At 41.1% G+C, this 15,747-nt stretch overlaps 1 protein-coding gene across 4 annotated transcripts in view; it reads right to left on the bottom strand.

The window, feature by feature from the left end:
- The window catches only part of POU6F2 (POU class 6 homeobox 2), a 226,332-nt gene that overhangs the window by 196,245 nt on the left and 14,340 nt on the right, over positions 1–15,747 (bottom strand). For 2 of the 4 annotated variants that reach the window (XM_069958438.1, XM_069958439.1), the window contains exons 1-2: positions 3,588–3,865; positions 2,078–2,169 (exon numbers count right to left, since the gene is read on the bottom strand). In XM_069958438.1, coding sequence (XP_069814539.1) covers positions 2,078–2,169; positions 3,588–3,765 — 270 coding nt within the window. In that variant the 5' untranslated portion in view covers positions 3,766–3,865. Of the gene's footprint in view, positions 1–2,077; positions 2,170–3,587; positions 3,866–6,970; positions 7,056–15,747 lie in introns of those variants that run through there. The other 2 variants (XM_069958440.1, XM_069958441.1) reach the window with 2 other exon arrangements.

The raw sequence follows: 15,747 nt of genomic DNA, 5'->3' as shown, positions 1-15,747 counted from the left end.
TTCCCTGCAGTGAGTTTCCCTGCCGGGGACCATGACATCAGGTGCATATGCAAGGTTCAGACAGGGCCCTGTTCTGGACTAGAGCTACTAAAAGGAATAAGAGGGGTAATATGGAAGTATTCCTTCCTGAAGCATTTCAAAGTCTTGGGAATATCTCCTTAACACTAGACATCAGGCAAGAATTTGTTTTGGAGAGGTTTGGAAGCAGAGACATCTAAACAAAAGGTACTTTGTGTGTCCTTGCCCTGCTAGGTATCTAACACTGTCAGTAGTTTGTTCTGAGTTTTCCATCTGACAGATTTCTTTAAGTTGTTCTTAATAATGGTGATAAGTTTTTTTCAGAATTTCTTGTCAGTATTGCCTGATAACAGGAAACAACATACTGCATTCAACTGAGCAGCAAAAGTAGATAAGGTTCATTTTAGGTATAATGTGCCTTTAGAACAAAGAAAGTAGGTGTATAAATAAACTGATATGCCTAGTAGAATTGTTAATTAGCATTTTGTACGCTAATATACTTAACTACAGGGCAGATAATGCATTTGCACTGGGCCCACTTGCTTCAGGTGCCCCCTTTGCCACCTCACTAAAGCCCCTATTCCACAGGTCGTCTAGAGGAGCAAACGAGCGCTCTCAGCACTCGTTTGCCCCTCGTTCCCCGCTTGCTGCCGCCGCTATTCGACGCGGCTGCAGCGAGCGGGTGAGTGTGGGAGGTGTGGCGGGGAGCTGCGGGGGGGGCTGCCCGGGTGATCGCTGATCGTCCGGGCAGCCCATAGGATACATTCTATTCAACAGAGCAACGGCAGCAGATCACTGCTATATCAGTCGCTTGTTTTTCAACATGTTGAAAAACAAGCGACTGCAACGATCAGCCGACATGAACGATGTCGGCTGATCGTTGCACTCTATTCCACGGGACGATTATCGTTCGTAGCGGCTAATATCGGCCGATATTTGTTCCGTGGAATAGGGCCTTGAGTCACCAACCTGGTTTGCACAGTTGCTTGCATCCACAGGTCACACAGACCCATGGATGGAGACTGCTGCTACACTGGAGGCTATACTGCAAGCAGGGAATTCTCTACTGAGAACAGGGACCATTTTGCACTTTGATGAGTATTGTAACGGGGGGTGGGGAGCAGGTGGGGTAGTCTGTCTGTATGTGTGTGTGTGTGTGTGTGTGTGTTGGGGGGGGGACACTCTTGAGTGCAGCAGTCTTACAAATACAGTACTCTATCCTGGAAAGCTATTCTCTCTGTTTACCAAGCATAAGACATTTTTACATAATTACTAAAATTACAACCATTCATACAAATTTCACAAGTGACATCCAGAATTCCCAGCAGGGTTACATTAAACATTTTGAACACTTATTAAAAGAATAACGATATCCTAAATAAGTAGTACGTAGAGTTTATCAGTTGTATACTCTGTATACTGGAGGCTCTTACTGTATACTGTGTTATCATACCTATACTAGGTATACTGAAGGCTCTTACTGCTCTATACTGTGTTATCAGGTGTTTACTGTGTATACTGGAGGCTCTTACTGCTCTATACTGTGTTATCAGGTGTATACTAAAGGCTATACTGCAAGGGAATTTACCTCACACGGCATTCCTTCCTACTAAGAACATAGACCATTCTGCACATTGGTGAGCATTTTAATAAGTGTGTGTGGGGGGGGTTAAATTGTGTGTGGGGAGGGGGCACTTTTGAGGTCTGGGCCCACCGTGTATTAAAACGGCCCTGAAACCACACAGACGATCGAAGGACTGGGAACTGTGTGTACGCCAGTCTTACAAATACAGTACTCTATCCTGGAAAGATATTCTCTCTGTTTACTGAGCATAATACATTTTTACATACTAAATTACTAAAATTACAAAAATTCATTAAAATTGCACATGTGACATACAGAATGTCACATAATTACACAAGTGACATACAGAGTTCCCAGCAGTGATAGATTAAACATTTTGAACACTAAAAATAAAAATGTCTGAAATAAGTATAAAATATTAGCAATTGGAAGGAAATAATTCTAGAATCAATATATTTGTAAAGTTGTCATTACCTGAGGCCCAACCGAGAATCCTGGATGAGACTGGCTAGGGTGGTGAGGATCGTTTGTACCCGACTCAGCCGGCAGAGAGTTACCTCTGCCCCCTACAATGTAAAGAGAATGTGTGTCTTATTATGTGAAGTAGAGATCAGCATGTTACATTTCACTTGTGATGTCACAGAGCATCAGACTGAAAATGATATGCTTAAATGGTTTATCAATAACCCGAGCGCTCAAATCACTTATCAGCAGCATAAATTATGCTAACGTTCATTCAGAGCAGCCGGCTCATTCAGGGAGATACAACGATCTGACAGCAGAGAAACTGAGCCTATCATCAGTAAGGCTAATACGGGTCGCATTATCCATCAATTTACATACATGACTTGCCAGCGTGACTGTGTAGTGTAATTTCTTTTCATGCTCCGATGAGCGAGAGCTAGTGTAATTCCTAAACACGGTACAAATAAAGAAACACCAGGAGCAGGATTTCTTTTTGCTACTGGTACAACCCTATCATGCAATAAAAAAACAAAAAGAAACATTACATGTGTAAAATGATCTCTACACCTCCATTCTATCAGCCCCCTATCACAACCTGTCCATACTAAACTTATATAACGGATTACAGTGTGTGTCAATATTTTTATTACTTTTAGCTTATTATTTATATTACCATATGTCATTTTAAACCAGTGAAAAATATAAAAAGGGTTTATTAGGCTTGATTCCCACAAACTGGTAATTGGTTCTAAATCCCCCAAAATAAGAAAAAATAAACATTTTAAGGAAAATAAGCAGCTAACTAATATGCATACAGTAAGTCCTTACATACAGCAGTCAGAGCTACAAGAGACTCTAAATTTCTTTCTATGTAGAGAAGTGGAGCATTTTCAGAGTTTTGTACAGATCACACTGGGCCCAGAAAAATAAAATAAAGCCACCCTCACCATAGGAGCAACTCATCCTGGCACAGGTAGGGGAGCAGCACAGGACATGTAGTATCACACTGTACTGTAGAAAGGAGATACCAGACAGCTAACCAGTGCTTGCACTTCACTAATACTGGGATTTTACCCAGTATGTTCCGCAGATCTGGACTGTCTGTACCATTGTATGTTGAGTCTGGTCTAAAGTTACAATGGTCCAGAAAGGAACATTGTATGTTGAAAATATTGTATCTTGAGGCCATTGTAAGTTGAGGGATCACTGTATACAGTACCCTAGGTAAGGCTGTCCAACAGGATTGCTGTGTGCATCAGCCTCTGCACAATGGGTGGTAATAGCTATAACAGCTCACTCTGTTAGTGATTCTAGCTGAGCGAGCAGTGATAGCAATTAGCGATCCTATCGCGCAGCCTCCACCCGGGTACTATATATAACAGTATAAGGGGAGGATTGGGACCCTGCCCCGTACATCGGTGTGCGGCAGCACTTCATCAGAGCAAGGGGAACTGCAATGCCCCCTTTTGCTAAAAGCGAAAGTACAAATTTGCTACCTTAATTTTTTTTTTAACATCACCTGGTCTGCGTCGTTGCAGAGATCCTAATGGCGTGGTCCAGTTTTCAATCCAACTACCGCATCCAAACCCTTCTCCAGAACATACAGCAGCCCTATTTGCATGTCCCGAAACTGGCGCAGATGGCAGGAAACATGCAGCCTTTTGAAAAATTGTCCTGTGCCACTGGGATTGCCACATGATGTGAAAATAAAATTTAGGTAGTGAAGTGGTACATTCACCTTAATAACAGTAAGCAGTGACACATAGAGCATTACAACTTACTGTAGAGAAGCAAAGACTATTGCCAAACTGACATGAATCCCTCTCCTCTACCTAGTTTTACTGTGTTGCCATGGAAACTATGCACTGAACAGCAAGGCATACATAGTAAGACTTGTTGCTCACTAAACATTTTCTGTTCTGGGTGACCAGCGAATGTGAGTGAGTGTATGCTTACAGCATATTCACTTACCTGCAGGCAGCATAGTCTGCACCCAGCCTAGAGAATAAGGCCTGAACAGTGGCATATAATGTATGTTTTTCTGCTATGCAAGTACAGGAGCAAGGACTCTTTGCACAATTACTAATTTTTCTCACACACTCACACAGACACACACAAGAAATCTTATTCTGAGCCAATTGGCTGTCCTATGCCTAATAAGCATAACTGATATATTGCACTGGGGATATACATTAATGGCCTCTGCTTTGAATGAGTAATTCATGTGCAAAATGAAAAGGTTATGATGCTCACTGGACACCATAACCATCTTCTGTATACTTTTCAAGGCTGCTCCATGTGTGGGACTGTTATGGTTTTACATAGTAGGCCCATTCACTTTAATCAGGTTGGGTACCAGGAGCAGGCTCATAGCCAGTTATAGGCAAGAATAGATGTATTTGATCTATTTATTCTTTTTAGGCTGAACAATAGTTACACTCTTATACTTATACACACTTATATGATAGAGAATAAATAGCATGGAACAGTGTAGCATCACATTGTAACATGTTCGGCAATGTACTGCGACACAGTGATGAAAGAAATTCTGTTACATTGATCCATTGATAGATCTGAACATGGTCTTATTTAACAAACAGCATCTATTCTCTTAATAATTTAACAATATCTCAGCACATTCTAATGGCAATGAAATTGACTACTCCATATAATTCAATGGAATTCCTATCTCTATGGCTTCATGTCAATCAGAGAAGGGCTACAAAATAGGATTAAGTAATAAATGTGCAAAGCTATAATGCGTAAATTTGAAAATCTGATTAATTTGTAATATCCTTTGTGCAGAAAGTCAGAAATGGACATTGCTCTGGGAATACTTACAAGCACTCAGCTGAAATATCTAAATTGATTTTGGAGCAAACTAATAAAAACACAGAGACTTGCTGACATTTTTATAAAGTGATTTCTGTCAAAATACGTCTGGCATTTAAATGACCACTGTCATTTCCAGACCAGGAGAGGATGCCCGATTATAATGCTAAGAAACAAAAGAAAACAGTTTCCTTCAAATATCACACATGGAAACAATATTTTTTACTTAAAGGAGAAGTCCGGTGAAAATTTTTTATTAAAGTATTGTATTGTACCCCGAAAGTTATACAAATCACCAATATTCACTTATTACAGGAAATGCTTATAAAGTGCTTTTTTCCTTGCATTTACTACTGCATCAAGGCTTCACTTCTTGGATAAAACGGTGATGTCACAACCCAACTCCCAGAGCTGTGCGGGCTGTGGCTGCTGGAGAGGATGATTAGTGTCCCTCCAGTGCCCTGGTTCCCACAGTGTCCCCCTGCCATCATCCTCACTAGCAGCCACAGCCCGCACAGCTCTGGGAGTTGGGTCGTGACATCACCATTTTATCCAGGAAGTGAAGCCTTGATGCAGTAGTAAGTGAAGGGAAAAAATCACTTTATAAGCAGTTCCTGCAATAAGTGTGTATTGGGAATTTGTATAACTTTTGGGGGGCAATATAATACTTTAATAAACATTTTCGCTGGACTTCTCCTTTAAACAGAAATTATTTGGTTATGTCTATGGAGCTCTGGTCGATCATTATGTTGGATCCTTTTAGCCCAGCAGTTTATCTCAGTATATCAGACATTACATTATGTTAATTGATTGGCCTGATTAAGTGATCTAAAGTTTAATAATGTCTACACAGTTGAGTTACATTATGATGACCACTTTCTACTTTTGCAGCACATAGCTCATGTAGGAAGTCCCATGTTGTGAGCTGGCTCAGTGGGTATATAATGGGTATGATAGGCTGTCTGTACACATACACCTTATTGCTGTCATGGGTAAAAGGGATCATGTGGCAAAAAAGAGATGATTATTGTTGTTCATGCTGCTGTTTGCAAGTCAGTTTAGTTGTTTGTCAATGGGGATGGGGGGAGTCATTCCTTACTTTGTTATAGGCCTGTGAGTTGTAGCCTGAGCTTAAGATACAAACATACCTGTTAAATACATTTTAAGGGAGACCAACGTGTACACTTTCCACCCAAGGGTGGAAATGACTGAAAGATAACTTACTGTACTTTTTTGAATCAGATGGGTAACATATCCTTTTTTAGGATATCAATACAATACTATCTGTAATGTGTCCATTGTTTTTTATTAATGGATATATATTTTGCAACGTTAAAATTCATAAAAAGTACAACTGACTGATAGATGACAGGATTTCTAAAATACTTATTACCTTGCTATTTTACTATCCAGCTTCCTGTAGATGTATTTGATCACAGTATGCTGCACTCTGATACAATTTCTATATATTCCAAGATGCATTACAAATACAGCACTGTTTCATTACTAAGTCCGCTTATAGCATGCATGTTTGAAAATTGGATCCAAGAAGATGTTATAACATATTGTGCTAACACAATCTAATACAGTTCAAACAATGGATAAAATAAATAAGACATTGTAGGTGAGATATAGCAGGGAGAGCCATTCAGTGTGCAGCAATGAGCATCTGCTGTTTGATAGTCCATGCATTTCTTATGAACTATGGTGTACACACTGATTCTGCCGCAGTCTACCACAAATGTGTTAACTCAAACATAATCATCTAAGGGTCACTGGGATCCTTCATGTTTCCCATGATATTAAGACGACATTTCCTTCTCAAGCTCTTGACAATGAAGGTTATGTTAAAAAAAGAATATTTCTGTCAATTATTTCACATTGATATTGTTCTTCAGAATACCAAGAGAAAGTAAATGCTATAAAACTATATATATTTTTGATAATTTTTTTAAATCTTATTTATTATTATTATTATTTATCGCTTGAGTCTTTCTAAAACAAAAGTACTTTTCAAATAACTTTAAATAAAAATCTTCAACAGTTTTTTTTTTCTATATCTCTACCTACTGTAGTGTGTTTCCATGGTTACAGACCACAAACAACCTTTGTGTAGTCTGTCAGTCAAAAGTCATAACACATTGGGGGAGATTTATCAAACATGGTGTAAAGTGAAACTGTCTCAGCTGCCCCTAGCAACCAATCAGATTCCACCTTTCATTCCTCACAGACTCTTTGAAAAATGAAAGGTGGAATCTGATTGGTTGCTAGGGGCAACTGAGACAGTTTCACTTTACACCATGTTTGATAAATCTCCCCCATTGTCTACACTTTACATTCCATGTATTTCCTTGACAATGGTTTGCTAATATTCTGAAAATATTCTATGCACAAATTTATGAATAGTCTGTTAAATAAGCCCAATGGAATTTGGTTAAGTCACCGGGAAGGACAACGGCGGACTGTGTATGGGCCAGGGGAGTATGGATGTGGGTTTTTTTTATGTATATATATTACAGAGGAACAATACCTACATGGGCTGTTAACTACCAATGAATGTTATTTACTGGGAGACATGACTACCAGGGGACTACCTACAGGGTCAATGCCTACATGGGGCATACCACCTACTTAAGGGACTGACTCCCAGGTGAGATGAGCTAGAGGGGTGAGAGTTACATGTGGATATTACTACTGGGGGGTCTACCTGCACAGGGAGGCCTAACTACTATATGGATGCACAAAAGGCACAACTACTATAAAGGCCCACAGAAAGACCTAACTACTATATGGGGGCATATTCGGTCCTAACTACTATATGGAGAACACAGACGCCCCTAACTAACATATGTGGACATAGAGGGGCCTAACTACTATAAGGATGCACAGGGGCAACCTATTATACTTTATGGATGCAAAAAGAGGACCAGGGGCGGATTAACTTTACCATAGGCCTCGGGCTGTTCACCAAGCCTGTCCCCCCCAACCCACTGTAACTATGGCATAGTGTAGTGTTTATAGTACAGGATAGATAATGCCATGATGCCCTGAATTGAGCAAAATTGCTGTAACAAAGCAGTGTTTTTGTTTTTTTTTGTTTTTGCAAAGAACTGTAGCCAGAAGACATTACACCACTGAAAGTATGTCTTTTTGGGTGGCTATGGGCCCCCAAGGAGCTCAGGGCCCCGGGCTACTGCCCAAAATGGGCCTGTTATAATCCGCTACTGGAGAGGACCTAATTACTACATGGTAGTGCATAGAGAACCTTACTACTATGTTTGGAGGCACAGATGGGGCCTTACTACTCATTTGGGGCCATAACTACTATATAGGGGGCACATGATGGCCTAACACTGTACTTACTGGAGCAAGGGACCTAATATTTTTGAGTCAAGGCCTGGACCATATGAAAAAGAAAGGTTAATGACTCTGAGAAGACACATGTGAGTCTTTGAATATAAATGCATTATTTGTATGGTCTGCAGAGAATGTGTATAATAGCACTGTAGCCTTGCAGCACTGGGGTCCTGGGTTCAAATCTGCAAAGAGTTTGTATGTTCTCTCTGTGTTTGTGTGGGTTTCCTCCAGGTACTCAGGTTTCCTCCCATGCCCAAAACATACAGATGTTTTGGGCATGGGAATTTAGATTGCGAGCCCTATTGGGGACAGGAAGCAATAATTGGCAAAAACGATGTGAAGTGCTGCGGAATCTGTGAGCGCTATACAAATAAAAGCATTAAAGCATTAAAAGCATGATATGAACACTGTATAGGGAATGCTGGTATTAGTATAGTATAGGATTTTATTTTGTAACACTATGGTGGTAATGGCAATGTGGTGTGGAGGTATTATTTGTATACTGGTAATATTGGTAATACTAGTCTTGGTATACTGGATTTGCCAGAAACGAACACATTGCAATTAGAGATGAGCAAACCTCGAGCATGCTCGAGTCCATCTGAATCCAAATGTTCGGCATTTGGTTAGCAGGGGCTGCTGAAGTTGGACAAAGCCCTAAGGCTATGTAGAAAACAAGGATATAGTCATTGGCTGTATCCATGTTTTCCAGACAACCTTAGAGCTTTATCCATCTTCAGAAGCCCCTGCTAATCAAATGCCAAATGATCGGGTTTGGATGGACTCGAGCATGCTCGAGGTTCACTCATCTCTAATTTCAATCTACAGTAGCAGCACACAGGCCAGTATTAACAGCTGCTTCTGCCCTAGGGACCAAACCTGAAGACACACCATCATGGGGAGCATGGGGGAGAGTGGTTTCGGAATTGGTTTTTAACTGCCTAAAACATAAACAAATTTCCACATTGAATCAATGGTTAGAGCCGTCTGCATATTGTGTGAGGGAATCCTTACCACAGGATTGGTAGGTAATAGCTCCAGGCATCACATTTAACACCGCAATACCAGACCTAAACAGTACCACCATACTGTGACTGGGTAAAACCGCCAAACCAGACCTGACCAATACCGACATACTGTGACTGGATAACACTGCCATACCAGACCTGTCCAATACCGCCATACTGTGACTGGATAACACTGCCATAACAGACCTGTCCAATACCACCATACTGTGACTGGATAACACTGCCATACCAGACCTGTCCAATAACACCATACTGTGACTGGATAACACTGCCAGACCAGACCTGAATAATTCCACCATATTCCCCCTCCCCCTGACACACACACACACACACACATACACCCACACACCACCACCACCACCTCAAAAAGAAACCAGATTTACTGGTAAGTCTGAATGACAGGTGGGAGATTTAAAAAAATAAATAATAATAAAAAAAAAAAGGTTCTTTCCTTCCCCCTGCTCCCTGGTGCTGCCCTCCTGAAAGGTGCTGCCCTAGGCACCGGATCACGGGTGCCTAGTGGTAAATACAGCCCTGGCAGCAGAGTGGATTAAATGTTAACCAATCTGCTGTGACTAAAGCCCACAGTACAAATTGACCCACACTGCAGATTTTACACCCCAGCATTCCGGCTATTCTTACAGATTTCACTCACTGCTTTTAACTTCAGCATTGCGAAGTTTGAAAGCTGCAGAAAACCTGCTGTAATAACGTTCAGTTTTATTAGTAGACTTTTTTACCACCGCTTCGTGAAATGCAGTACAAAGGGGCCCACTAGGGTTCTGTCGCCTAAGGACTCACATAAACCTAGAGCCAGCCCTGGCTGTGGTGCTGTTTCTTTCATTTCTGATCATTGCAAACCATTGCATCAATAACTTCTTCTTCCCCTACATGCTATCTATAGTGGTGTGCTAAGAATCACCCCCCAGCACAGTGTCACCCTATTCAGTCTAGTACATTTTCACCAGCACTATCTTATGGCATAGCAGTCAGAATTATGTACTGTGCTGTCCTGTGATTGGCCATACAAGTAAGAGAGTAATACCCTATGTATGTGCTGCTTGCTAACGGTGCAGCTCTGGCCCCCTCCCCCTGAAATGGATAGAATGAGAAATAGCTGTACACCATTTTTTACATATACCATTAAAGCGTACTGTAGTATATTTACCCTGGATGGTCTTGTAATTTCATATTTTGTTTAATCCATTTTGCATTGGAAACTAAGGACAATTACTTTGTTTGCGGCACTAAAGTTAGACATTTTCTCTCTCTGCATGTTGGTGTATGTAAGGCTGGCAATGTGTGGCTTCTAACCTTTCTTTTCATAATGGCTATATTGAAAGGTATAAACACTACAGATCACATAAAAGGGGCAGTGAGACTGGCTGAATTTAACAGGATTAAATGATAATGAAAATACATAATAGCCTAAACCTTTCACTTCACATAAATACCAGGGTAAATTGTTACAGCTCAGCTTTTAGCCCTTCCATCACATCACATCACTGTTACATTCTGCTTTTCTCATTTTAGGCATCACAAGTAATTGAAAACTATCTACTGGTAAAAAAGAAGATGCTATTAATTTAAGTGCATTTATAGTGTGTTATGTCACTAATAGACTTAGCTGACATTAAGCCTTTATCCTTTTTACAAATCATTATTTTATTGTCCTCTCATTTGTAAGATTTTTGCTCCACTTAAAAATAGAGCAGAGTGAAAGCTTCACTGGATTCTATTATGTTATTGTCCTGTCATTACTTTAACTCCATTATATTGCACAAAATAGGCATCAACCTCCATTTGTCATATTATTTATTCCTAAGGATTATGTTAGGATTCAGCTGTCATGATGTGCCGACTAAACATAATTTGCCATCAATGTAAAATTCTTCCAGATTTGGTTTGTTATTATATCACAACAGTTGTTTTATAGTTTGGAATCATTATAATTTACTCCTCTGTGATTCCATAATAAATCTACCAAGCAGTCACTGCCTGTGCTTTTAAACATTAGGAAAAAGGCCATAGGAGTTTTAGCATTGTTGATCTTACAAAAATAAATTAGGTAACAACATGATTCAACTAAATTTGGTTAAAGTCTTTGACTTAGCAACAGAATATTATAATGTATGGTCACTTTAAAGGCATCATTTGGGATTTTTAGAAAATTGTGTAAAAACTTGAAGCAGGCATAAAACTCCCCTCTAAATCCCAAGCCATACTGCCACCACTCCACTGTCCCAAACAGGGCCTTTGAGGTAGTCATACACCTTCAATAACAGACGGCCAAAGGGTCTAAGGGGCTGGGAAAGCCCCATACATCTTATACCAGTGATCGATTCAAAATAGCAGACTGTTGTTTAGTGATGGTGCATTGTGGGCAACTTTGTGAACTATGCATGAAAATCTTAAAAAAAAAATATGACCATGCCTTCATAAATACGGCCATAAATACTACGGCCTCAGCAGCGACCTGCACTCCAGGCTGCCACCACACCCGATTCACCGGATCCCCGGTTGGTGCAGACACCAAGACCCATGTGCCTGGGCTTGATGATGCCCCCCCTTTGGCCCAGCAGGGTGCCTTACCCATCTGCACTCCTGCAGTACATCCTTAATTGGTGGTGGCACTAAACCCTCCCCTATTTATGCCTCTCCCTGCCCTGACCCCCCCTGTTGGAGCATCTGCATTGCCACCCTTAGCATTGTGGTCCCAGCCTTCCTGCCCGTGATTCCTGCCTGTGACTCCCAGTTTCTGTTAGTGAGTCCTGCCTGAGATTTCTACTGTGTTCCTGCCTGCTCTCTTGCCTATGTGTCTCCTTCTGCACCTCTCCTGCCACCGCTAGCAAGCAAATCCAATCCAATGCTGTACCAAACCAACCCACCTTGCAGTGGGCTCTGGTGAAGACCAGCAGCTCCTTAGACTCTGCTCCCTGGTGCAGCTTATACCATTACAACTGATGGTTCAGTGGATCCACGACTCCGGTTGTTACTTTGAATAATGACCATGTCCTTTATTTACGGCTGTATTTTCGCCCTAATAAAAACGGTGTGTGAACATGGGTTCGTTCGCACATAGCGAGTTTGCATCCACTGCGATACTCAATACTACTACAGGCTATGGGCTCTATTTTTGCAGCACAGTTTCATTCAGCAGCGAGAATGTAGTGACAGCCCTTAAGCAGGATTGCGCTGGGGAACACAAGCAGGTAAGAATTGCCTATTTATTATTATCGGCACGACAGCTACATAGTTAAACATGGTTGTCACCACATTTTTGCAGCAGAATGAAAATACAATGTGAGAATGCAGAAACATAAACTTCCAGTATTGCAAGTATTGCAGCAGAGATGGAGGCTGCTGCAAACTCGCTACATGTGAATGCACCCTTACCCTCGATTCACACGTTGTAAGAGTGCGGCTGTATTTGCGGCTGTAATTGTGCGGCGGTATTTTTGGTGGTTCGTGTGTATGCTGGGAAGTATAGGATATGCGGCTGCACAGTGCACACTATGTATGAATCTACGGCCCTATCGTAAACGGACCCGTAAAAAATGAACAAGACCATTATTTGCGGCTGGACATGCGGCCGAGGATTGACAGGCGGTCCGTACGGAGTACTTCAAAAATAGCCGGCAATGATGCCGAATGCCGATGCCTCTAATAGTTACTATATTAAATTAATCAAAGACATTTTATTTGTAATCAAGACACTTTCGTTGATCAATAATTTATTTCTAACGAATCCATCATTTTGCAATTAAATATACTGTTAAAAAAAATAGATATATAAATAAATGTATATTTATCTATATATTTATTTTTTGACAGTATATTTAATTGCACAATGATGGATTCGTTAGAATTAAATTATTGACAAACGAAACTGAATTTATTTCCAAGAAAATGTGTTTTATTCATTAAATATTAATTAGTACAGGAAGCTCTATAAGCCGGTAATTCATATGCCGGCAATAGAGCATTCTGTACTAATCATCACTTTACTTTAATGAAAACATCAAATGTTTCTTCTAATTATGTTATGAAAATAACATTATTAGAAGAAACATTTAGAATTATATGTGCGCTCAGCTGATTGGCTGTTCGGCTGAGCGCACATATAATGAGCCGGTCCGCAGTACAGTGACTTCATTGTGCTGCGGACCAGCGAAGAGGACACATCGGGGTGAGTATAGAGCTCTCCCCACCCCCTCCCCGGCACTGCACCCCTCCCAGCAAGGAAGGGGGGGTCAGTTAACCCCTTCCTTGCTGGGATGGGTGCAGTCTGACATCAGTCTGGCCCCCAGGGGGTTAAGGGGGATGCAATACATCCTCCCTTAACCCCTTGGGGGCCAGACTGTAAGCAGCGATCTGTAAAGATGCTGCATACTGTAAGGAGCACAACACCGCTCACAATGATGGGTGTTGTGCTCCTGTTTGTGTGTTTTTTGTGTGTTTCTCCCTTTTTGTTTTTCAGATATCGGTATCCTGTGGATTACGTCGGATTCCGTGGACTACGTCGATGACCAGCGGTTGTTCTTTGAATTTTTTAAATAAAATGGTCAATGAGGGGTGTGGGGGTGTTTTTATTTGAATAAAAAAAATTTGTAAACTTGTGTCTTGTCTTTATTTCTTTACTTTTTAGACTTAGTAGTGGAAGCCGTCTAATAGATGGAATCCATTACTAAGTTGGGGCCTAGTGTTAGCCGGTATAAAATGGCTAACACTAACCCCCTATTATTACCCCAGTACCCAATGCCACCAGGGGTACTGGGAAGAGCCGGGTGCCAGTGGTCCCGGAGCGTCAAAATTGGCGCTCCTGGACCGGGCGGCAGCAGGCTGGTAAGATTTAGGCTGGGGAGGGCCTAAACCAATGGCTCTTCCCACCCTGGTGTTACCAGGCTGCTGTCGTTTGGTTTTTAACCCGGCTGGTTATAAAAATAGGGGGGACCCTATGCGTTTTTTTTTAATTATTTATTTATTTAAAAAAAAAATTCGCATAGGGTCCCCCCTATTTTTATAACCAGCCGGGTTAAAAACCAAACGACAGCAGCCTGGTAACACCAGGGTGGGAAGAGCCATTGGTTTAGGCCCTCCCCAGCCTAAATCTTACCAGCCTGCTGCCGCCCGGTCCAGGAGCGCCAATATTGACGCTCCGGGACCACTGGCACCCGGCTCTTCCCAGTACCCCTGGTGGCATTGGGTACTGGGGTAATAATAGGGGGTTAGTGTTAGCCATTTTATACCGGCTAACACTAGGCCCCAACTTAGTAATGGATTCCGTCTATTAGACGGCTTCCACTACTAAGTCTAAAAAGTAAAGAAATAAAGACAAGACACAAGTTTACAAATTTTTTTATTCAAATAAAACACCCCCACACCCCTCATTGACCATTTTATTAAAAAATTCAAAGAACAACCGCTGGTCATCGACGTAGTCCACGGAATCCGACGTAATCCACAGGATACCGATATCTGAAAAACAAAAAGGGAGAAACACACAAAAAACACACAAACAGGAGCACAACACCCATCATTGTGAGCGGTGTTGTGCACCTTACAGTATGCAGCATCTTTACAGATCGCTGCTTACAGTCTGGCCCCCAAGGGGTTAAGGGAGGATGTATTGCATCCCCCTTAACCCCCTGGGGGCCAGACTGATGTCAGACTGCACCCATCCCAGCAAGGAAGGGGTTAACTGACCCCCCCTTCCTTGCTGGGAGGGGTGCAGTGCCGGGGAGGGGGTGTGGAGAGCTCTATACTCACCCCGATGTGTCCTCTTCGCTGGTGCGCAGCACAATGAAGTCACTGTGCTGCGGACCGGCTCATTATATGTGCGCTCAGCCGAACAGCCAATCAGCTGAGCGCACATATAATTCTAAATGTTTCTTCTAATAATGTTATTGTGATAACATAATTAGAAGAAACATTTGATGTTTTCATTAAAGTAAAGTGATGATTAGTACAGAATGCTCTATTGCCGGCATATGAATTACCGGCTAATAGAGCTTTCTGTACTAATTAATATTTCATGAATAAAACACATTTTCGTTTAAATAAATACAGTTTCTTTGTTCAATAATTTAATTCTAACGAATCCATCATTGTGCAATTAAATATACTGTCAAAAAATAAATATATATATAAATATACATTTATTTATATATATATTTATTTTAACAGTATATTTAATTGCAAAATGATGGAATCGTTTACATTTAATTATTGAACAATAAAAGGGACTTTATTAGACAGAAAATGTGTTTTATTAATTCAATATATTAACCATGAGAGACATCGGCTATAGTGCAGAGGATCGCAAACCCCGGTAATAGCGATTCATGTAAACTGTGTTCCCTGCTTTCCCAGATGCATCCAGAGGTGTTTGCATCACTTTCTTAACATTTTATTTGTTATTTTTAGTTGAACCAGATTTCCAAGTAAATGACCGTATGTTTT

The sequence above is a fragment of the Dendropsophus ebraccatus genome, chromosome 2 (assembly GCF_027789765.1).
Source record: "Dendropsophus ebraccatus isolate aDenEbr1 chromosome 2, aDenEbr1.pat, whole genome shotgun sequence".
NCBI lineage: Eukaryota > Metazoa > Chordata > Amphibia > Anura > Hylidae > Dendropsophus > Dendropsophus ebraccatus.
Note: the sequence above shows the minus strand (reverse complement) of the source record. Positions and strands in the feature narration are given on the sequence as shown.